The sequence below is a fragment of the Schistocerca americana genome, chromosome 8 (genome assembly GCF_021461395.2).
Source record: "Schistocerca americana isolate TAMUIC-IGC-003095 chromosome 8, iqSchAmer2.1, whole genome shotgun sequence".
Lineage (NCBI taxonomy): Eukaryota > Metazoa > Arthropoda > Insecta > Orthoptera > Acrididae > Schistocerca > Schistocerca americana.
In genome coordinates this window covers 332597481-332618913 of record NC_060126.1, presented here as the reverse complement: position 1 = coordinate 332618913, position 21433 = coordinate 332597481, and the positions used below count along the sequence as shown (strand labels likewise).

Here is a 21433-nt window from a genome sequence, read left to right as displayed (position 1 = left end):
TTATTGCTATTCTGATCAGATGAAGCTCCATCTGTCGGACATTTTTTGAACTTCCGTATTTTTTTTTTTTTTTTTTTGTTCTAATAAAGCCCCATGTCATTCCAAGCATGTGTGTCAATTTGTACCTCTCTATCTACATTATTCCGTGATTTATTCTGTTTTCAAATTTATACTGACTTTTTGATCACCCGATAGAATTTCCGGTGTGCTGTAACTCCAAAACCACACCAGAAGAACGTTGTATCGAAGCCATAAAACCTGGGCCATGTTCCATGGAAGTTCGTCATTTGGTAGGATGGTCACTATTGATTTCGGCGTCTGCCCGAGTTTACGTCTGTCATACGCCATTCCAAGCCTATGACGCAGAATGCTTGCTGCGAAAGAGTGAAATATGGGTGGGTTTCGATGATGTTTCGTGCAGCAACGTCATAATATTCCGTGGAGCCCACGACTACTCACCTGGGTCGCATTACTGTCAAGGATTAGGTGTCTATTTTGGCTGATCAGGTCCGTCCCACGGTGTGTTTGGTCCACAACGATGATGCCGTGCTCAAAGACGACATCGAAGTTCTTCAAATATCTTGCACCACTCGCTACTGATTATGTGAGCACGAGGATGAATTTTCGCATCTCCCGTGGCCACCACTATCACAAGATCTTAGTTTGTGCTGTAATTTGCAAAGAGCGATGAGTGATACATGTGTGTCTCTACCATCGTTACCTGATATTACCATTATTTATCAGGAAGAGTGGCGTAGAATTCTCCTAAAGGCACACAGGCCTTGTAATCATCCATTCCAGGATGACTAGTAGGCGTTTTCAATGTCAACGGTTTCCTACATCGTATTAGACATTGGAATGTATGGTGGTTTTTATTTTTCCGTTTTTTTGTCTTCCCTGTGTATACTTCCTTTAAGTTCATTTCTTTTGTATAATCCTTCTATAGACTCCTTCGACTTTTTAACTTTCCCTTCTTTCCCTAGTATGGGCCTGCCGTCTAAGCTCTTGTTACTCATACAGCTGCTCCTCTATTTTTAGAGCATCTCCAATCATGCTATAAGCGGCAACTCTTTCCCAAAGATGTACATATTCCTGCAGCCTTGCATTTAACCCCTAGCCATTGCTGCTTAACCTTTCTGCCTTCTCCACGAATTTAAAATCTTAGATGTGTCTCTCCCCTTTCATGTGCTTCATTTTCTGCATTTATATGTTTCTCTCCTTTCTTCAGTGAAGCACTGTACTACCTGAGCTATACATGGATTTGTATCAGGTAATGTCATTGTACCTATTTGATGCTCTGTTATTTCATCTCTCAAAGCTCTCTATTCGTTTTCTATTGCATTCCTTTTCGTTGCTTTAGTCGTCGTCTAGTACTCATTCTGCAGCTCCTAAACACAACTGTCTCGTTATTCCAATTTATACAGATCCCAACTCTTCAGTTTAATGTCTTTTCGCAATTTCTTCAGTTTTAGTCTGCAGTTCATGACCAGTTAATTCCTATATCACCACCGGGAAATATATTAGAGTTTAAAATCTTCTTTAGAAGTCTATGTTTTGCGATTAAGTAATACATTTCAAGTCTTCCAGTGTCCCCGGAAGTCTTCCATTTATACAAACTCTCAAATGATTCGTAAATCAGGTTTCACCAATGATCAAACTATGCTCTCTGCAGATTTCTAACTGTGCGGCCTTCATTCCTTCCTCCATTCCCTGTTCTCATACTATATTTCCTTTTCTTTCTTTTTTCACTATTGAATTCGAGTCCCCCAATACTACTAAACTTTCCTTACCTGTCTGAGTATTTTTTTTTTTTTGCTTAATTGTACGTTCTTTCAATGTATACATCGCGTGCTCAGCTAGTTAGCGTATAAACATTTACTGATGTGGTCAGAGTTTGCTTCTTCTCTGTCTTGGCTACGACACGCATTCGTATTTCCTTAGTCATTGTTATTGGTATGGTATTCAGTCGGAAGAGATGTTTGAAGCAGCTCTCCATGCTACTCTGTCCTGTACAAGCCTCGTCATCACCGAGTGACTATTGCAACCGACATCCCTCTGAATCTGCTTCCTGTTTTAGTGTCTTTTTCTCCCCCTGCGATTTTTCCTCTCCCGCATCTCCCCACTTCCCTCCTGTACTAACCTACTGATCCCTTGATGTCTCAGAACATCTCCCTTCTTCTTCTCTTGTTGTGCCACAAATTTCTTTGCTCACCAGTTCTATTCAGTACCTCCTCATTAGTTACGTAATCTATCTGATCTTCAGCACTCTTCTGTAGCACCACATAAAAGTTTCTATTCTCTTCTTATCTAAACTACTTATCGTCGATATTTCACTTTCATGCGTCGTTACACTATACATAAATACCTTCAGAAAAGACTTCCTGATATTTGAATCTATATCTGATGTTAACAAGTTTCTCTGCTTCACAAACACTTTTCTTGCCATTTCCCGTCTACATTTTACATCCTCTCTACTTTTACCATCATAAGTTGTTTTGCTGTCCAAATAGCAAAACCCATCTACTACTTTAACTTTCTCGTTTCCTAATGTAATTCCCTCAGCATCAGCTGATTTAATTCGACTACATTCGATTATCCTCGTTTTGCTTTTGTGAATGTTCATGTAAATCCTCACTCACCATTACAACCATTACCCCTTCTGATTTTGTATTATCCTTTACAAACTGTTTCAAAAGCCATGTTGTTGGTGTCACTACACTCCAATGATTGTCACAATATCTAACTTCCATCTACCCATTTCAGTTTTTAAAAAAATTCTGTAACCTACATTCCCTATCGAGAGTTTCATTCCACGTTCCGCCCCGTAGGTTTATCACTTGATTTTCTTGTTGGTGACATCCTTCTGATTGGTTCCCGCTCAGAGATCCGAAAGGGGGACTATTTTACCTCCGGAAGAGAAGAGGAAACTTAAATCGTTAAGCTATAAGAACGAGCTGCATAACCTCAGGGAAAAAAAAACAGGTGCAGTTTCCCTTTGCTTTCATTCTTCAGAGTGCAAACACAGCACAGAGATGCCGGTTTTAGAACGTTAGAACAGTCAATTCTCTAGACTGTTATCATATAAGGCTGTTGCCTCGTTTCGGGAACAACAGGTTAGTGTGGCTTTTGCAAAGATATCCACCCCTCTGTTGTGGTTACATCTATGGGACGGCTAACTGTACCGTTGAGGCACACGAGCCAACCAAGCTTGCAAGGTCCGTGATTCCTAAGGAGGATTTTCCTTGTAACTTCATTCGAATTGATGCTGTGTCCCCTTACTGAATATATGACTTACGAGTAATCAGAACTATTTTTTCTCGCTTACCATGTGTGTACTCCATTGTTCCATGAGTGTAGATAGTTCTACTGTAAGTGCCTCTATACTTCAGGACTTAGAGATCAATTATTTATTGATTGTCAATCGTTACGAACAGAAGGAAAATGAGTATCGTAGTCATTGTTAATGAGCATTTGACCTGGAAATGTCTCAATCGACCTAATGTTTATCTGACTCGTTTTCTTTCGAAAATTGCCTTGGAAGTCCTCGAATCATGCTAACAAACTTGGAACGTCGTAACGATGAAAAAGTCAAAGAGTGTCGTTCATTTCGTACTTCCAATTTATAGTTCTGATGAGAGCCAGTGCAAGCCGATACATTGTGTTTTTTGGCTGTGTCAACTGACAATAAAGTTATTACGATTTAGCCAATTGCATTCTCCAACGTCATAAGTCTTTCATTCTTGTAAGTGCCATTCTATTTGCTACCGAAAGTCGTAGTGAAATGCTCCTGCTATATATGTAACGGCGTGTCATTCCACTTGGCCCGTGAGATCAGGTAAGCGTGATGCTTGCGAACTGACACAAAACGCACGATTACTTCAGGTTGACAAGTTCAATCAAATGGCAGTAGCAGACAATTTGTATCGCTTAGAAACAGTCTATCCCATTTTATATTATAACGAATAAGCGGCCGACACAAATATTATAACGATACCGCCTCTAGTTAAACAGAACTACACTACTGGCATTTAAAATTGCTACACCACGAAGATGACGTGCTACAGACGCGCCATTTAACCGACAGGAAGAAGATGCTGTGATATGCAAATGATTAGCTTTTCAGAGCATTCACACAATGTTGGCGCCGGTGGCGACACCTACAACGTGCAGATGTGAGGAAAGTTTCCAACAGATTTCTCATACATATACAGCAGTTGACAGGCGTTGCCTGGTGAAACGTTGTTGTGATGCCTCATATAAGGAGGAGAAATTCGCACCATCACGTTTCCGACTTCAATAGAGGTCGGATTATAGCCTATCGCGATTGCGATTTATCGTATCGCGACATTGCTGCTCACGTTGGTTGAAATCCAATGACTGTTAGCAGAATATGGAATCGGTGGGTTCAGGAGGGTAATACGGAACGCCGTGCTGGATCCCAACGGCCTCGTATCACTAGCAGTCGAGATGGCACGCATCTTATCCACTTGGCTATAACGGATCGTGCAGCCACGTCGCGATCCCTGAGTCAACAGATGGGGACGTTTGCAAGACAACCACCATCTGCACGAACAGTTCGAAGACGTTTGCAGCAGCATGGACTATCAGCTCGGAGACCGGGGCTGCGGTTACCCTTGACGCTGCATCACAGACAGGAGCGCCTGCGATGGTGTACTCAACGACGAACCTGGGTGCACGAATGGGAAACCGTCATTTTTTCGGATGAATCCAGGTTCTGTTTACAGCATCATGATGGTCGCATCCGTGTTTGGCGACATCGCGGTGAACGCACATTGGAAGCGTGTATTCGTCATCGCCATACTGGCGTATCAACCGGCGTGATGGTATGGCGTGCCATTGGTTACACGTCTCGGTCACCTCTAGTTCGCATTGACGGCACTTTGAACAGTGGACGTTACATTTCAGATGTGTTACGACCCGTGGCTCTACCCTTCATTCGATCCCTGCAAAACCCTAAATTTCAGCAGGTTAATTCACGACCGCATGTTGCAGGTCCTGTAACGCCCTTTCTGGATAGAGAAAATGTTCGACTGCTGCCCTGGCCATCACATTCTCCAGATCTCTTACCAACTGAAAACGTCTGGTCAATGGTGGCCGAGCAACTGGCTCGTCACAATATGCCAGTCACTGTTCTTGATGAACTGTGGTATCGTGTTGAAGCTGCATGGGCAGCTGTACCTATACACGCCATCCAAGCTTTGTTGAACTTAATGCCCAGGCGTATGAAGGCCGTTATTACGGCCAGAGGTGGTTGTTCTGGGTACTGATTTATCAGGATCTATGCAGCCAAATTGAGTGAAAATGTAATCTCATGTCAGTTCTAGTATAATATATTTGTCCAATGAATACCCGTTTATCATCTGCATTTCTTCTTCGCCTAGCCATTTTAATGGCGAATAGTGCAATAAAAATTCCAGCAGAGAAGATTGCAATCACGGCTGCACTTTGACACAGGGCTTGTCAGGAATGAAAGAATTTTACAAGCTGTGCTATTCCCCTAAAATTATCATAAAGCGATCCTGAGTGCAAATGAAGCGATATCAACACGTGGAACAAAAGAGCTTTCGAGCGAAAAGTGGAAACACACCTGTGGACAAGAAGAGGTGAAACGTGGAGCACAAGTGGTTCTTTGCAACTGCGTGATTCAAATCCATAACATTCCTAAAAGAGTTTGGATAAAATGACAGATGAAACCATTGTAAAACCAGTTTAAATTTATTCCACCATGACGTATTTTGCCACACACAAGACCCACGTCGTGTAAACGACGTAAACATATCACTTTCTTAACTGGTGTCATCCTTATGCTAACCTCTTCATATCAGAGTAGCACACCAAACCTTGCGCATTACTTGTTGGCAAAGTCTGTCTTACATAAATTCCACCCTATGTGACACCCTCGTCTACGACGGAAGTTATTCCCTGATGCCTTCACACATTGAGCGCCTCAGTAGCTAGTTAGTTACATGTTCCTTAGATCATTTAAACGATTCTTTTCTCCAAATGATGTGGAATGAGTCAGTTTACAAGATATGTATGTAAGATTAGTGTTAAGTGACAGCTTTAATAGTGGTTAACAAAGGTGTTTTTTCCCTCCAATGTTTCAGATACGTACATCACCGTACTTCTCAGATTGTAATGAATTACTTACGACGAATTACATTTGCGAAAGAATGTATTGCGACGGTACAGTTAAAATGCCTAGCTCTTTGAGGAGGTACCTATACGACGTCCGTGGGTTAATACAGCACATTTTTCTTATTGCGCGCTTTTATGCAATCAATACTTTCTTTACCTCAGAAAATTATTCCGTACGACATTGTTGAGTGTTCATAGACAAAATATGTCAGGAGGTTGATACATTTGTTTCCAAGATTAGCAATTTTATACGAAGAGCAAAAGTAGCTGAACTCAGTTCTTTGAGAAGTCGATAATATGTTTCTTCCAATACAAGTTTTCATCAGTATGTACACTCAAAAATCTGGAGCATTCTACCGTACTTACCGGCTCACTTACTAACTGACTGTGCTACATCAGTTGTTGCTAAGACTCTATTTGTTGTACAGAACTAAATGTAGTGTTTTCTTCAGAATTTATGGATAATACATGAAGCAGATTCAGAAGGATGTAGGTTGCAGTAGGTACTGGGAGATGAAGAAACTTCCACGGGATATAGTAGCATTGAGGGCTGAATCAAACCAGTCTCTGGACTGAAGACCACGACTACAACAACACATGGATAATCCGTTTTCAGGGAACCATTTAATAATTCTTTGGAGAATATAATCTAATATCTATTCCGTTGCTTTCTCTCTAATGGGGTTTATTATATCAGTAGTATCGTCTGGAAAAAGTACCGATGGTTTGCGTCGCTGCCTTTGGTGCAGAAGGATCCGGGTTAGATTCTCGGTACATCCTAGGATTTTTCCGACGTATGGAGGTTTTAGCGATTTTTCTTCACACTGTCTCTCAAAAGTCGGATTCTCTTGTTTTGCTTCATTTCACATAGTCATAGCTCCATATGATGCTCTGTTCCACCGGCCGAAGTGGCTGTGCGGCTATAGGCGCTGCAGTCTGGAACCGCGAGGCCGCTACGGTCGCAGGTTCGAATCCTGCCTCGGGCATGGATGTGTGTGATGTCCTTAGGTTAGTTAGGTTTAACTAGTTCTAAGTTATAGGGGACTAATGACCTCAGAAGTTGAGTCCCATAGTGCTCAGAACCATTTGCTCTGTTCCAGGGTGCCGCTCTCAGAGATATTTAAAAACCAAAGCCTGTGGTCATAATAAGAGATTACTTTTGGCCCGAACTCTTCTTCCTGCCTGTACTAGACTGCTTCTCCTATACTCCTTGGTTGGCCTGTCGTGGGTTTGTTTCCATGATAGCAAAATTCCTTCTCTTCGTCTGTACGTACTCCTCGACTCTGATCTTAAGTGTATTGCTAATTTCATATCTGCTATTTCTCAATAACTTCATCTTCCATTGCTTTACTCTCAGTGCATGATTTGTGCGCAGAAGCCTTTGGATCCATTCAGTATGCTAGTTCATTCTTCTTCAGATTCAGAAGACGACAAAAACACTTTCATTCGGCATATAAAGAAGGTCAGCATCGGTCGTATTGCCATCTGTCTTTTTTATAGCATTGGAGATCTAGATTATCTACCATGAGTGCCTTATAGGTAGTCATGTAGACTGACTAATTATACTGAAAAACCAAAGAGACTGGTACACCTGCCTAATACCGTGCAGGGCCCCCGCGAGCACGCAGAAGTGCCGTAAAACGATGTAGCACGGACTCGACTACTGTCTGAAGTAGCGCTGGAGCGACACCATGAATCCTTCAGGGCTGCCCATAAATCCGTAAGAGTATGAGAGGTTGGAGATATCTTCTGAACAGAAAGTTGCAAGGCATCCCAGATATGCTCAAGAATGTTTACGTCTGGGGAGTTTGGTGACCAACGGAAGTGCTTAAACTCAGAGTAGTGTTCCTGTAGCCACTGAACGCTGGGGGTGTCGCATTGTCCCGCTGGAATTGCCCAAGTCCGTCGGAATGCACAATGGACATGAACGGATGCAGATGATCAAACAGCATGCTTACGTATGTGTCACCTATCAGAGTCGTATCTAGACGTCCCAGACCTCTCCAACTGCACATGTCCCACACCATTACAGAGCCTCCATCAGCTTGAAGATCCAGGGTCCATGGATTCATGAGATTGTCTCCATACCTGTACAAGACCATCCGCTCAAAACAATTTGCAACAAGACTCGTCCCACCGGGCAACATGTTTCCAGTCATCAACAGTCCACCGCCGATGTTGGGCCCAGGCGAGGCGTAAAGCTTTATGTCGAGCAGTCATCAAGGGTACACAAGAGGGCATTCGGCTCCGAAAGCGCATATCGATGTAGTTTCGTTGAATGGTTCGTACGCTAACGCTTCATCATGGCCCAGTATTGAAATCAGTTGAAATCTACAGCAATTTGTGTAAGAGTTGCACTTCTGTCACGTTGAACGATTCTCTTCAGTCGTCGTTTGTCCCGTTCTTGCAGGATGTCGCAGATTTGATGTTTTCCGGGTTCATGATATTCACGGTACAGTCGTGAAATAGTCGCAACGGGAAAATCCCCATTTCATCGCTGCTTCGGAGATGCTGTCACATCGAACGTGCGCCGACTGTAACACCACGTTCAAACTCACTTAAATCTCGAATAATCTGCCATTGTAGCAGCAGTAACCGATCTAACAACTGCGCCAGACACTTGTGTTATGTCTGCGTTGCCTAGCGCAGCACCGTCTTCTGCCTGTTTACGTATCTCTGTACTTGATTATGCGCGGCTATACCAGTGTCTTTGGCCCTTCAGTGTTTAAAGACACACTACAATGAACGAGGCGTGTTTTTTTACTAAGTACGGTTTTGAAATTAAAAAAAAAGACGTGCTAAAAAATGTAAATAATTTTATTTTTACATGAAAGCCTGTACCTTAACCTACGCACTGACGCCATTACAGTCTGATTCTTCCTCGTTTACGTTGTGTACTGAGTGTTTAAGATGCCTCCGATAATCGTGAGTCCCGCCGACTGTGAAGTACGGGCTGTTATAACATTTGTTAGTGCTAAAGGCCTAAAAGCGATCGATATTCATCTTGAGATCTGTGCAGTTTACGGAGAAAACATTAGGAGTAATGGAATGGCAAGAAAGTGGGTGGTAGCATTTAAATACGGCCGCACAGATGTGCATGATGAACAACGGAGTGAAAGTTTGACGCAGGAAGTGGACAATAAGGTGAGAGAAAACAGATGCTTCGAGATTTCCTCCTTGCGGGATGACTTTCCTAACGTTTCTCGTAGTGTTTTGTATGGCATTGTGAACGAGCACTTGAATTACCGAAAATTGTGCGCACATTGGGTACCGAAAATGTTGACAGATGTGCACAAAAGCAAATCTTTAGACAGTGCATTGACTTTCCTTGAGCGGTACCACAACGACGGTGATGATTTCTTAAGCCAAACTGTTACGGGCGATGAAACATGGGTGGCCTACGTCACACCAGAATCAAAGCAACAGTCCATGGAAGTTGAGCAAGGGCATCGTTTTGTTGCATAACAATGCCCGCCCGCATGTGGCGAATCACATCTTTTCGATGGGAAACTCTACATCATCCTCTGTACAGCCCCGATCTTGCGCCCAGTGACTACCATCTGTCCCTGCACTTGAAGAAACACCTGGGCGGTCAACGTCTTCAAGACGATGATGAAGTCAAAACAGTGGTAATGCAGTGGTTAACAAGTCAGGCGGCAGTCTTCTATGAGGAGGGTATTCAGAAACTGGTACAACGTTATGACATGTGCCTCAGTATTGACGGAAATTATGTAGAAAAGTAGATTAAGGTACAGACTTTCAAGTACAAATAAAATTATTGAGATATCTTAGCACGTCTTTTTTTAAATTTCAGAACGGTACTTATTTAAAGAACACCTCTCGTATCTCAGGTGTGTAAAGCGTCACTCCATCTGAGTTCCATTACACTTGTACATGTCTGAGTTAGAATGAAAAATGTGTCGTTATAATTACGTTCATTATTTTTTGTATTTTTTATTTCTTTTTCGGCATAGCATAAAAGTGTTGTTATAATTACGTTCAGTGTAGATGACAACTTATGACGCACTGACCATTGTTGCACTATCAGACTAAATGCAGTGAAACACACAAATGCCCTTACGATCGACACTGACCTTATTTTTGTCCTGGATTACATCACGACCATGGGGCGCAATCATTTCCATGCAATCGAACATGATGACCATTGTCACTGATATCAATCCCCCTTCATTTTTAATACTATTTTTAAACACTATTTTGTATTTTTTATTTCTTTTTCGGCATAGCATAAAAGTCGAGCAGAGAAATAGAAATCTGAGCATGTTCTATATTAACGCACTATCCTTGGAGCTTAATTTTTCTGAGTTTTTCTGAGAGACTTTTCTAACGAACATTTTATGTTGATCGAAATATTCTTTCATAGTGCTTTGCAACTACATTTGTGTAACTCTCACGAAACCTGCCGGACAGAATAACAGTGCAGTCTCACTAAAATATTTTTGTTCCAGCTCTGTTCTGCCCATCTACCGAGTGTCGTACCTGTGGTATAATATGATGGGCCTAGTGATCACGCTGGCGGCTGCGGTGGCCATCAGCCTGGTCACCGGGAAAAGGGACCTCGCCTCCGTGGACAGGAGTCTGGTGACGCCTCTGATGCGGTGGGTGCTGCCCAAGGGCCGGAGGGCGTCCGCCACCAGGGTGGACCGCGTCCGTAGCAGCATCTCCACGTACGAAGGCTACAAGGTGAGCCAGCACCAGTGGTCGGACAGCAAGTGCGTCGCGGTAACTCCAAATGGAGCAAGATGCAGGGGATGCACAAAAATAAAGAAACACCAAAAACACATCACCACGCCTAATACGGTGCAGGATACCCTTTGGAGTTGAAAACAGTTTCCTATCGCATTTCCATGGATAAATACAGTTCCTTTATAGTTTTGTGTGTGTTAGAGGACGATCAGTTTTGCTTTAGGATAGATAAAGGCACCGGAGAGGCATTTCTGTGATTGATAATGGAAGCAATATGCATCGACAGCAACCTACAGAATTAGATCACCATATAAATTTACGAGACAAATGTAGTTTGGATTATTTGTCTGCACCCAGTAGAAGCATCGACGGTATTTGACACACAAATACATCACCATGGTAACTGTATACGAAGCAACATAAACCACGGTCATTGGATCGGGCTGAATAGAAAACATAGCGAAGATCGTGGTATAAATTCGATACAGTGCCTGATACCTACTGAAGACTACATCCATAACCAAACTGCATGAAGTATGTGTAGGATATGACAACGAATACAACTCTTCCTATGAAACTTGCTGGCAGATTAAAACTGTGTGCCGAACCGAGACTCGAACTCGGGACCTTTGCCTTTTGCGGGCAAGTGCTCTACCCACTGAGCTACCCAAGCACGACTCACGCCCCGTCCTCACAATTTTACTTCCTTTCTTTCAGGAGTACTATTTCTGCAATTTTCGCAGGAGAGCTTCTGTAAAGTTTGGAAGGTAGGAGACGAGGTACTGGCGGAAGTAAAGCTGTGAGGACGGGGCGTGAGTCGTGCTTGGATAGCTCAGTTGGTAGTGCACTTGCCCGCGAAAGGCAAAGGTCCCGAGTTCGAGTCTCGGCCCGGCACACAGTTTTAATCTGCCATGAAGTTTCATATCAGCGCACACTCCGCTGCAGAGTGAAAATCTCATTCTGGAAACAACTATTCCTACATAAAACAGTTAGGTTAATAAAAAAGAAACCATCATGCCACAAAATACACTACAAAAAGTCATATGTGCTAATCATGCGGTACTCGAGGTTTACGTATGAGCATATCCTTCCTAGAAATATTGGCGAAGTCAGAAACTTGTGGTGCACAAACCGCCAATCTGACGTAACAGCAATCACAATACATTCGTGTGTGTGTCAGATGCTCTCATTGAATAAAGACATTGAACAGTACTTAATTACAATAAATAGCCTAAGAAGGTCCTCTTCATAAGAGCGCGTCACCCGTACCAAGAATTAAAATGTACTATCGTAAGAATTAACCGAGGCTCCTACGTCAGTTCTCCTACCCCTCGTGACCCATCTTCTGGCTGTTAGAAAAGCGCTTCTTCGAACCACGACTGTAACTGCGAGCTGTTGTCGTAATGTCATTTCTACAGTGTTCTTTTGTACAGCAGCATCCTAAAGAAACGACTACTACGGAACAGACGGCAGTCTCTAACGTGGATTGCGTAGAAGCAGTGATCGTCATACAGCTCCCGTCTGCACAACTCCTCCTTCACGTTCAACAACAGATTTCTTACTACATGTGTTTACATTATTGTAGGCTCTCAAAGACAGGCGAGCGGACGAAGAACAAATATTCTATTTTACCGAAGCCTTCTGATTTTTGCCGATTTTGCCGACTGCGGACTGTAACGGGAGACTGCAGTGGTGGAAACAATCAATCAAGCAGAGGGGTATTTACTTGTCCCTCCAGCCAATAGTTTAGCTGCTCCCAAATTTCGATTGGGGCAATGTGCTGTGTAACAAAAGTATTCGCGAATAAACCTTGCGAGGCTCATTAATAATATTTCAGGGTTTATCAGCTATTGTAGTTATAGACAGTTATCTTCTGGTAATTTACGTTAAATTCTCACATGAACACACATACGGGCTACCATTGGTCACCGGCCGCGTTTCTCAGACGCCTTGCGTCGTAAGGCCACCGAAAGTAGGTTTTACGCGTGTAGAAGCTAACCTACCTATCAAGTAGAAATTTATTGCCGGCCGAAGTGGCCGTGCGGCTAAAGGCGCTGCAGTCTGGAACCGCAAGACCGCTACGGTCGCATGTTCGAATCCTGCCTCGGGCATGGATGTTTGTGATGTCCTTAGGTTAGTTAGGTTTAACTAGTTCTAAGTTCTAGGGGACTAATGACCTCAGCAGTTGAGTCCCATAGTGCTCAGAGCCATGAACAATTTTTTTTAGAAATTTATTGAATATGCATAGAAAGAATTGCGTAAGGCAGTTTTCAGGGGAAGCGAGAGATGGGGGGAGGGGGGCGCAGTTTTTCCTGTTCTTGAAGGAACGCAGTTTCCTAAGGAAATATTATGTTTAGAATAATGTCTGGCTAGCAGACGTTTTAAACTGATTTCATCTATTGGTTCCTTAAAGTAAATTATTATAATACTTGTTCTAAACTTACAACTGTAATATGCAAAAACTCCCCCACAAAGATTTGCAGACGCTGTTGTCTTGACTACCATGACAAAAAAGACCATTCGTCTTTCTCAACATTTACGATTGGAATAATATGAACTGATTTTGTTGAATAATATTGACATAATTAATACCAATGAAGATGCAATAATATGAAATATTATCTCCGGAAATCTGGAAGAAATGCTGATCAAGTGACGAATCGAATGTCAAGATCAATGAGAATCTGTGGTAGAATTCGACTTGAAACCAAATTTTTGATAAACCATTAATCCACCTGAGTACGCGGTCAACATTTATTGCCAGTGATTTTGATTTCTGAACGCATTCTACATCTACATCTACATCCATACTCCGCAAGCCACCTGACGGTGTGTGGCGGAGGGTACCCTGAGTACCTCTATCGGTTCTCCCTTCCATTACAGTCTCGTATTGTTCGTGGAAAGAAGGATTGTCGGTATGCTTCTGTGGGCTCTAATCTCTCTGATTTTATCCTCATGGTCTCTTCGCGAGATATTCGTAGGAGGGAGCAATATACTGCTTGACTCTTTGGTCAAGGTATGTTCTCGAAACTTCATCAAAAGCCCGTACCGAGCTACTGAGGGTCTCTCCTGCAGAGTCTTCCATTGGAGTTTATCATCTCCGCAACGCTTTCGCGATTACTAAATGATCCTGTAACGAAGCGCTCTGTTCTCCGCTGGATCTTCTCTATCTCTTCTATCAACCCTATCTGGTACGGATCCCACACTGGTGAGCAATATTCAAGCAGTGCGCGAACAAGTGTACTGTAACCTACTTCCTTTGTTGTTGGATTGCATTTCCTTACGATTCTTCCAATGAATCTCAGTCTGGCATCTGCTTTACCGACGATCAACTTTATATGATCATTCCATTTTAAATCACTCCTAATGCGTACTCCCAGATAATTTATGGAATTAACTGCTTCCAGTTGTTGACCTGCTATTTTGTAGCTAAATGATAAGGGATCTATGTATCCTTGGATTTAATTCATGCATAACTCTTATGGCTAGTTAATTCACGGTTTTTCACCTTCTTCACTCTCCCACTGGGTCTGTTCCCACACATCCCTAGGGATAATGTCTGTTAAGAATGTGCCGAAGTCGTTGACAGAAGTATCAATTACGCTGAAAAGTAGAGACACGTCTAAAAACGTGCTCATTTAGCCTAATGAAAAAGGCAGGTGTTGGCGAAAAGCAAGGTATGTGTGACCCAATCACCTATGCATAAATTTATATTAGTTATAGTGCACTCATTTTTGATTTGTATAAGATCCGTCACAAAAGTAAAAGCTCACACACCTCCGCCTAATGATTGCTGTCACTTCAAGATATACTTCAGTGGAAATGCGACATTTCGGACGCTTTAGTTCCTTTTCAAAGTGTTTAAAAATACATCCCTGGTGCCTTTAATCTAAATTTAGCATGAATGTCGTAGTTTGACAAATACCGTCTCCATTAAGAAATCCATTATGTTTGGTGATGGACGACCAAATGTGAGTTTTGAGGAAAACAGTGTGTCCTTCATATCAAGTTGTTTACACATTTCCTGCTCTGTAATCCGTTGATATCTGCTTTTCTGAATTATACATACAACATTGATACCGCCTCATCAGCATAGTACGAAAATCGGAACTGAGAGGGGAATCACGCAAGACGTTCCTGTATTATCAGATCTATAGGCAGCAGCTGTAGAAAATTTTTGATTAAAAGAAACAAAGATTTTTAATTTCATAGTGTCTTCATTTTGTTAGTTTATTTTCCTTCTGTGCTTTGTTTGACAGGCAAAGTTTTCGTTTATATCCAGTACACTATGCATCTTTGCAGTAACTACAGGAAGCCAGAATAAATTTATCAGGATGAATTTATCATTGTAGCAACAAACTAAACATCGAAAAATTTTCACTCCTTTAACTCTGTAACTTTGGGCAAGGCAGCACATTAATGAAAGTGCATTTCATATCGTGTTTACTCGCTGCAGAAGAAGTGGGCGAGACACTATGCAGATAGTAAACTTGGAAGTTTCGGCGTACTAACGTGTAACCGAACTATAAACTGACAATATCGGAGCAATATCGGGTCCCTCTACTTCAGTAGTCCAGCAGCTCAAGAAAAACTGTATCATGAATTTTCTCCCATATCTAAAAGTTTTCTGTTTAGAATGTCTTTCTTCTTGTATACAAGCTTTTTTCCTGTATTTATACATGCTGCTTCTGTTTTCCGCTACACAATCTTTACACAGTGAATTCTGTATCCCTCTTTAAAGTTAATGTAGTTAGCAATCAGATCAAACGGGCATTACTCTTTGTTGATTTTATGTGTGCAATCATCTTGAAAACTTTCATTTTCACGTTTTTGATGTGGTACACTACTTTCATTGCCTGGCTAGACGCTAATGACTTAATTTCGTTCATCATATTACATGTTTCCGGAAAGCCTGCAACTGTGTCATTTATAATTTAAATAATGAAAACTGTACCAGTTACTTATTTTTTCCTACTTTGCACAAAACGTTTCGAGAATTTATTCTCACTCTCAAGTGCATTTGCTTACATGAATATTCATGTGTGCTTTTGTGACTCTCTTCCGTATTTTCGTAGCATATTCTGTAAACAAACTGTGAAATTGATGATATCGGTGTGTGTGTGTGATATTCTGCATATAGCAGTAGGGGAAGCCAGTGGTGAAAGGGGTGAGAAATCAATTTCCTGGGGCCCTTTATTGCCCAGTTATCGTTATTCCGCTGTGTTTTGGTCTCCAGACACCGTTTCCACAAGCGTCTGCGAAAGTACTGAACTCTGTCCTTTACGTAGCAACACTCTGTAAATATCACCAATATTCGCAGAATTTTCAGAAAACATGTCTGGCTGTGGGAACGAGACGACTCTCGGCTCTCGTTTCCATAAACTCGAAACTCATTGGAGGATATTTCTTTTGCGTTATGGTGGGAGCTAGTGAACGAAGCTTGGAGTAACTTCTAGCTCCTTTCTGGGACTGGCTAGAGAGTTTAGTCTGGGTGCCTTTTCGCTGTTTGAAGGATTGCTATCAAAATTTACAGAGGCATTTTATTTCTATTCTCTTTAGGATGGTCATTCCCTTTCGGATTCCGCGCTTGCTCGTTTTTTCTTGACTTCGGCGTTCCGCCAGGTTGTCGAAGTTTTAATTGAAGTTTTATTTTGAACTTAGTAGCGTCCGTAGTCAGTAATCAGGAAGAGGATGAGATCCGCGATTCGCAATTACATCACATCGGCCCACGCCATCAACAGGTAGCAGCCACTACAGTACGGTGCATCCCGGCGCGTAAGTCCCGTTTTTCCACTTGCAGTTTTGATGATCTTACCTACGCGCTTTACGCACTACCGTGCGTTTTTTCTGCAACCTACGTCTTGTTTCAAAGTAGATGTTTTCCCGTAAACACTCTTGTTTCCTTTCGGTGTTGAGTTAATTCGCTGAAGTTCACCCATCTGGTGACGATTCTTTCTGTTCCTTTATTTATTGATCTGTTGATGCTCGCCGGCCGGGATGGCCGAGCTGTTCTAGGCGCTACAGTCTGGAACCGCGCGACCGCTACGACCGCAGGTTCGAATCCTCCCTCGGGCATGGATGTCTGTGATGTCCTTAGGTTAGTTAGGTTTAAGTAGTTCTAAGTTCTAGGGGACTGATGACCTCAGAAGTATGTCCCATTGTGCTCAGAGCCATTTTTTTGTTGTTGTTGTTGATGCTCTGTTCGGATTCAAATTCTTCTTTTTACATAATTATAAGACTTGACAATCACAGATAAAATTGTATTTCTTGTCCTTTTTATGTCTGGACACCATCTCAATAATAACTATAAAGTATCATAGTGGTGGCGACCCTAATAGCAATTAATTTTTCGTATCATTGTTTTCTGTCATTTATATAAAATACATTGTTATTTGTAATCGCGACATTAAGGTGTTTTGGGAAGATGGCACATAGTTTCAACAACTCTTTCAACTACCAGAGCAAACTCAGCAATCATTAAAGTAAATAATTCGACTGAAATGTCCTGTTCCCCGAAGCACAAGAAATAGGCGAGGACCCTGACGAGTTCAGGATCTTATGAAATAGCATTTTTAGCGGGCGCCGCAGTTGATATTTCAGTTAGCCTCTTCATGTCTGTGACTGTCACTTTACTTGCTCTGGGGTGATAGAATTAGCTTCAGTACACCAACGGAGCCCCTGATGAGAATGTGGTGTTGTTCACAGCACACCTAGCTTCTGCTAAGATTTACATGAGTTGTCGGGACAGCCTTTCCTGGGGTCTCCTGTGAATTTCCCTCAGTACGTAAATACAAGCTACGTGAAAAAGCCCATTCATAAATCTATGAAGTATCTTACTGACATCAAAACCGTATAGGTCCTAACGTACTTCCTAGTATAATTCCTGCCTACATTGTGACTTCATGGTGTCGGACATAGCGCGCTGCTGGCGAGACGTCATGTACGAGCGAAACCATTGCACTGCACTTGGAAAGAAATTTAGGCTGCTATGTTAGGCAAGTAAAATGTCGTAGTCCGTTGTGTCAAAGCTTTGTTAAAGTCTAAGATGCAGATGATAGTTGCCTCTTGTGTGCCCATGGCAAGCTTAAAGTCATTTGTTATCTTTATTAAGGCAGACTTTGTGCTGCGTTGTTTGCGGAATCTGATTGGTATTCGTCTAGCAGGTTGTACATAGTTAGGCAGTTTGTTAGATGGTCATGGACTATATATTCTAAGGTCCTGGACACTGCCGGAAGAATGCACATTGACGGCAATCAGAGGGGGCTGTGTCAACGTTCTTTTTAGATAGTGGCTTAAACAATCCCTTTTCCCAGATAGCAGGGGAAACACTTGTGGTTAACGAATGGTCGTCGATATCTGTTATAGTGGGCAGTAGTGGATCAGCAACTAGCTTTAACATTCGGACTCCGACGCCGTTATGTCCAATAGGTGCTGATATGGTATAGAGAATGGCTTTTTTTTAGAAGTACTGCTACTAATATTCCTTAGACAGAATTTTTGTGGCCACAGTCGTTTAAGCCTCTGAAATAATCAATGGGTCTCTGTTTCCTTTGTGGTTCAATTGAAGTTATAGGTAATCTGAAGTACCGGTTCAGTCTTTCGGCGGCGACAGTGGGAGTAGCTGGAGTTTTCACGTTGTCTATACCAAGAGCAAGCGGTTATTCTGTAGGATGGCTAGTCTATTTCTGTTGCTTAATGTATGTGCATGCGTCAGTCTTTTTTATCACAGCGTGACTGAGTCTGATCCGTTTGAAATACGGTTTTCAGGCGTGGGGCGTAGATCGTATGCCCGTTGTGTAGCGTGTCTGAAGTTCATAAGCTATTTTAGCTCTTCACTGAGCCAAGGTGCAAGTTTCCTTCTTACTTTTTCGGTCTTTAGGGAAGCATAATTGTCGTATAGTAACGTGAGTTTGTTAGTAAACCCATTAAGGTTTTCGTTTACGTCCTATAAATGAATAGAAGATGTCCCTTAAACTATTTCTTGCATCTCAATGGCAAGTTCTTATAAATTAATGCGTTTCTAATCTCAGTATGTAGTCAGTTAAGGTTCCTTTCTTGGACATTCTAGCAAATACGTCACGAAAATTATTTCATAGGTGGGCAAGCCAGGTGCAGATATTTGAGAGGTACGAATAACTCTGGGGATTTCGTTGCAAATATATCTGTGAAACTGCTGTTCGTATGATGGATGAAAGCAAGTTGAAGTTGTGAAATGTTTGAACAAGAAAGCATCCGCTTCAATTTCACACTGCAATGGCTGTTGTACAGGAAATTTATGTGTCAAGAGCTAAAGCTATAACGTCCGGCACCATAAACTCACGGTTGAGGCTGTTAGCATCAGTCGTCCCCCAGGGTTCGGTATTAGCCCTTATTTTGGTTGTTAATAAATGGTGTGTAATCAATTTTGTCCTACTGCTAAAACCATATCTATGGTGATGTCTTCCAGTCGTAGCTAAGTGAAAAACCAATAAATCTGAACACAGCTATCGAGAATCTCACTACCGACCTCTGTGCACTATCAAAATAGGTGCAGGATATAAGATTAAGGCTCAACCGATCTAAAATCCCCAAGCGGTACTGGTTGGACATTCTAGACTCATTAGCCGGATAGACCGCGAATCTCTACCATCTTTAAAGCTAAATGGGGCAAATATCGATCTCTCTCCTTCAGCATAGCAGCAGATTAACAATAGATGAATATCTAATCAGGATTGACCACGTATATGCAGTGTGGAAGAAGGCATCAGCATTTCTCAATGCCCAACAAAAAAAGGTCGATTCTGTATTGACGTGAAAAGGAAATTTGTAATAAAAGTTGTACTTCTAATTATTGATTATAGCGATGTTATTCTGCAAGGCTTTCACAGGGGAAATCAGGGCGCCTGGAACTAGTTAAATCTTTGATGTTCCACTCGTTGATCACATTTCATCATCATATGCACAGCTATCCTGGATGCGCGCAGACAAGCGCAGAGATTTCCGTACCCTCTGTCTTCTCAGCGTTCACTGTCTCTCATATGTCTCCTCGAATTTATGAGTGTTGTCTCAACAACATGGCAGAAACACCCATTCTCATCTCAGTGGAACCCTCACTATCCCGCTTCAGCGTTCGTACTCTTTCTCGAAGTCCTTCTTAGTAGCAGGAACCAGACTCTGGAATAATCTCCTGTATTATACTGCAGAACTGAATAACTTCTCCGCTTCAGGAAACAGTTAATGACGTGTCTACTAAAGCAACAATAACGATTATGCACTCGTTAGCTTTGTACATCCTTCTTTCCAGCCAGATTTTCCTCGTTTCCCAGTATCCTTAGCTGGTGCAGTCTCCTTAAATTTTCTTTCGCTAGAACACACTACATCAGAAAACATCTATCTTATACACGTATAAATTCTTTTCCCATCGATCACTGTCACTATCATTATCATTATTATTATTATTGTCATTATTATTATCACTATTAGTGGCAGCTGCATTAGTACTAATACTGCCAGTATTAACTTTATTAGGTCAATGAATTTTGTACCCTCATTGGCACTTCAGGTAGCCGGATCATTTTGACGATACCGTTTGTCACATTAAAATTGTTATCCCTTAGGGAGCTATGAGGCAAAAAAGGTAGAAAGGTTATATGTATGAAACTGTAGCCCGATATAAAGGAGAGGCTGATGATCCTATGACCGTCTTATACGACTGGCTCGAAATCTGAATAGATATCATCTTTCAGATGTATAAACACGTCTGTCAACTTTCGTTCATGTCACAGAACTCCTTCTTGGTGTTGCGATTTTCTTTATCGTCAGTGTATGTTCTACACACAACTAGATGAGATAGTGCCCACTTAGATGCTTACACTGTTTCATTGTGTGCGTGGTGCACTGGTAAAACAGTAATTAATTTTGTGGAGTTCTTGATGGATGTCTTCCACATGGCAGTATCAACATAACTTGTGTGTTCTGTTCGTTGCAGGCTGTCAAGATGCAAATGGTATTCACAGACGAACAAAAGACGAAGGAGGAGCTGTGATGCAGCGACAACTAAGACACACTGTGTGTGAAAATGTTGGAGGTCTCTCTGATAGCACAAGTGTCATCAAGCACGGGACTGTTCAAGCCATCAGCAAAACCAATAAACAACACATTCTCGTGGACCTACAAGCGGAATATGTGCAACAAGATTCTACGCCCGGAACATTAAAATTCGGCGTTTCAAGAGTTGATGTTTCTCAGATTGAGAACCAATTGACTACTGCACAGAAAGTTTGATATACTGTTTTTTAATGCATTATGTGAAATATCCATACCTAAATAAAGAATTGTTGATTTCTATTGTGCAAAAAAATTATACATCACACTGAAAAATATCTGATATGCTGTGTGAGCGGAATGCAAGTTCTCTCATTACACTGACAGTATATTGTAATTTATCGCCTTCCATAACTGCATAAAGTCATTGCTTTCCATTTTATCCATCTTCCATTTACTGAAATAATCAACACTGAACTGTACAAAAGAAATTTTATTCCTTTACCGGCTTCAGGCACCTACTGCCCTTCGTTAGAACGTTATA

General features: G+C 41.8%; 1 protein-coding gene across 1 annotated transcript in view; it reads left to right on the top strand.

Moving 5' to 3' along the window:
- The window catches only part of LOC124545199 (sodium-coupled monocarboxylate transporter 1-like), a 172770-nt gene extending 151580 nt beyond the window's left edge, over positions 1-21190 (top strand). Inside the window, exons 14-15 of the mRNA XM_047124063.1 lie at positions 10629-10863; positions 20834-21190. Coding sequence (XP_046980019.1) covers positions 10629-10863; positions 20834-20890 — 292 coding nt within the window. The 3' untranslated portion in view covers positions 20891-21190. The remainder of the gene's footprint in view (positions 1-10628; positions 10864-20833) is intronic.
- The last annotated feature ends 243 nt before the right edge of the window (positions 21191-21433 follow it).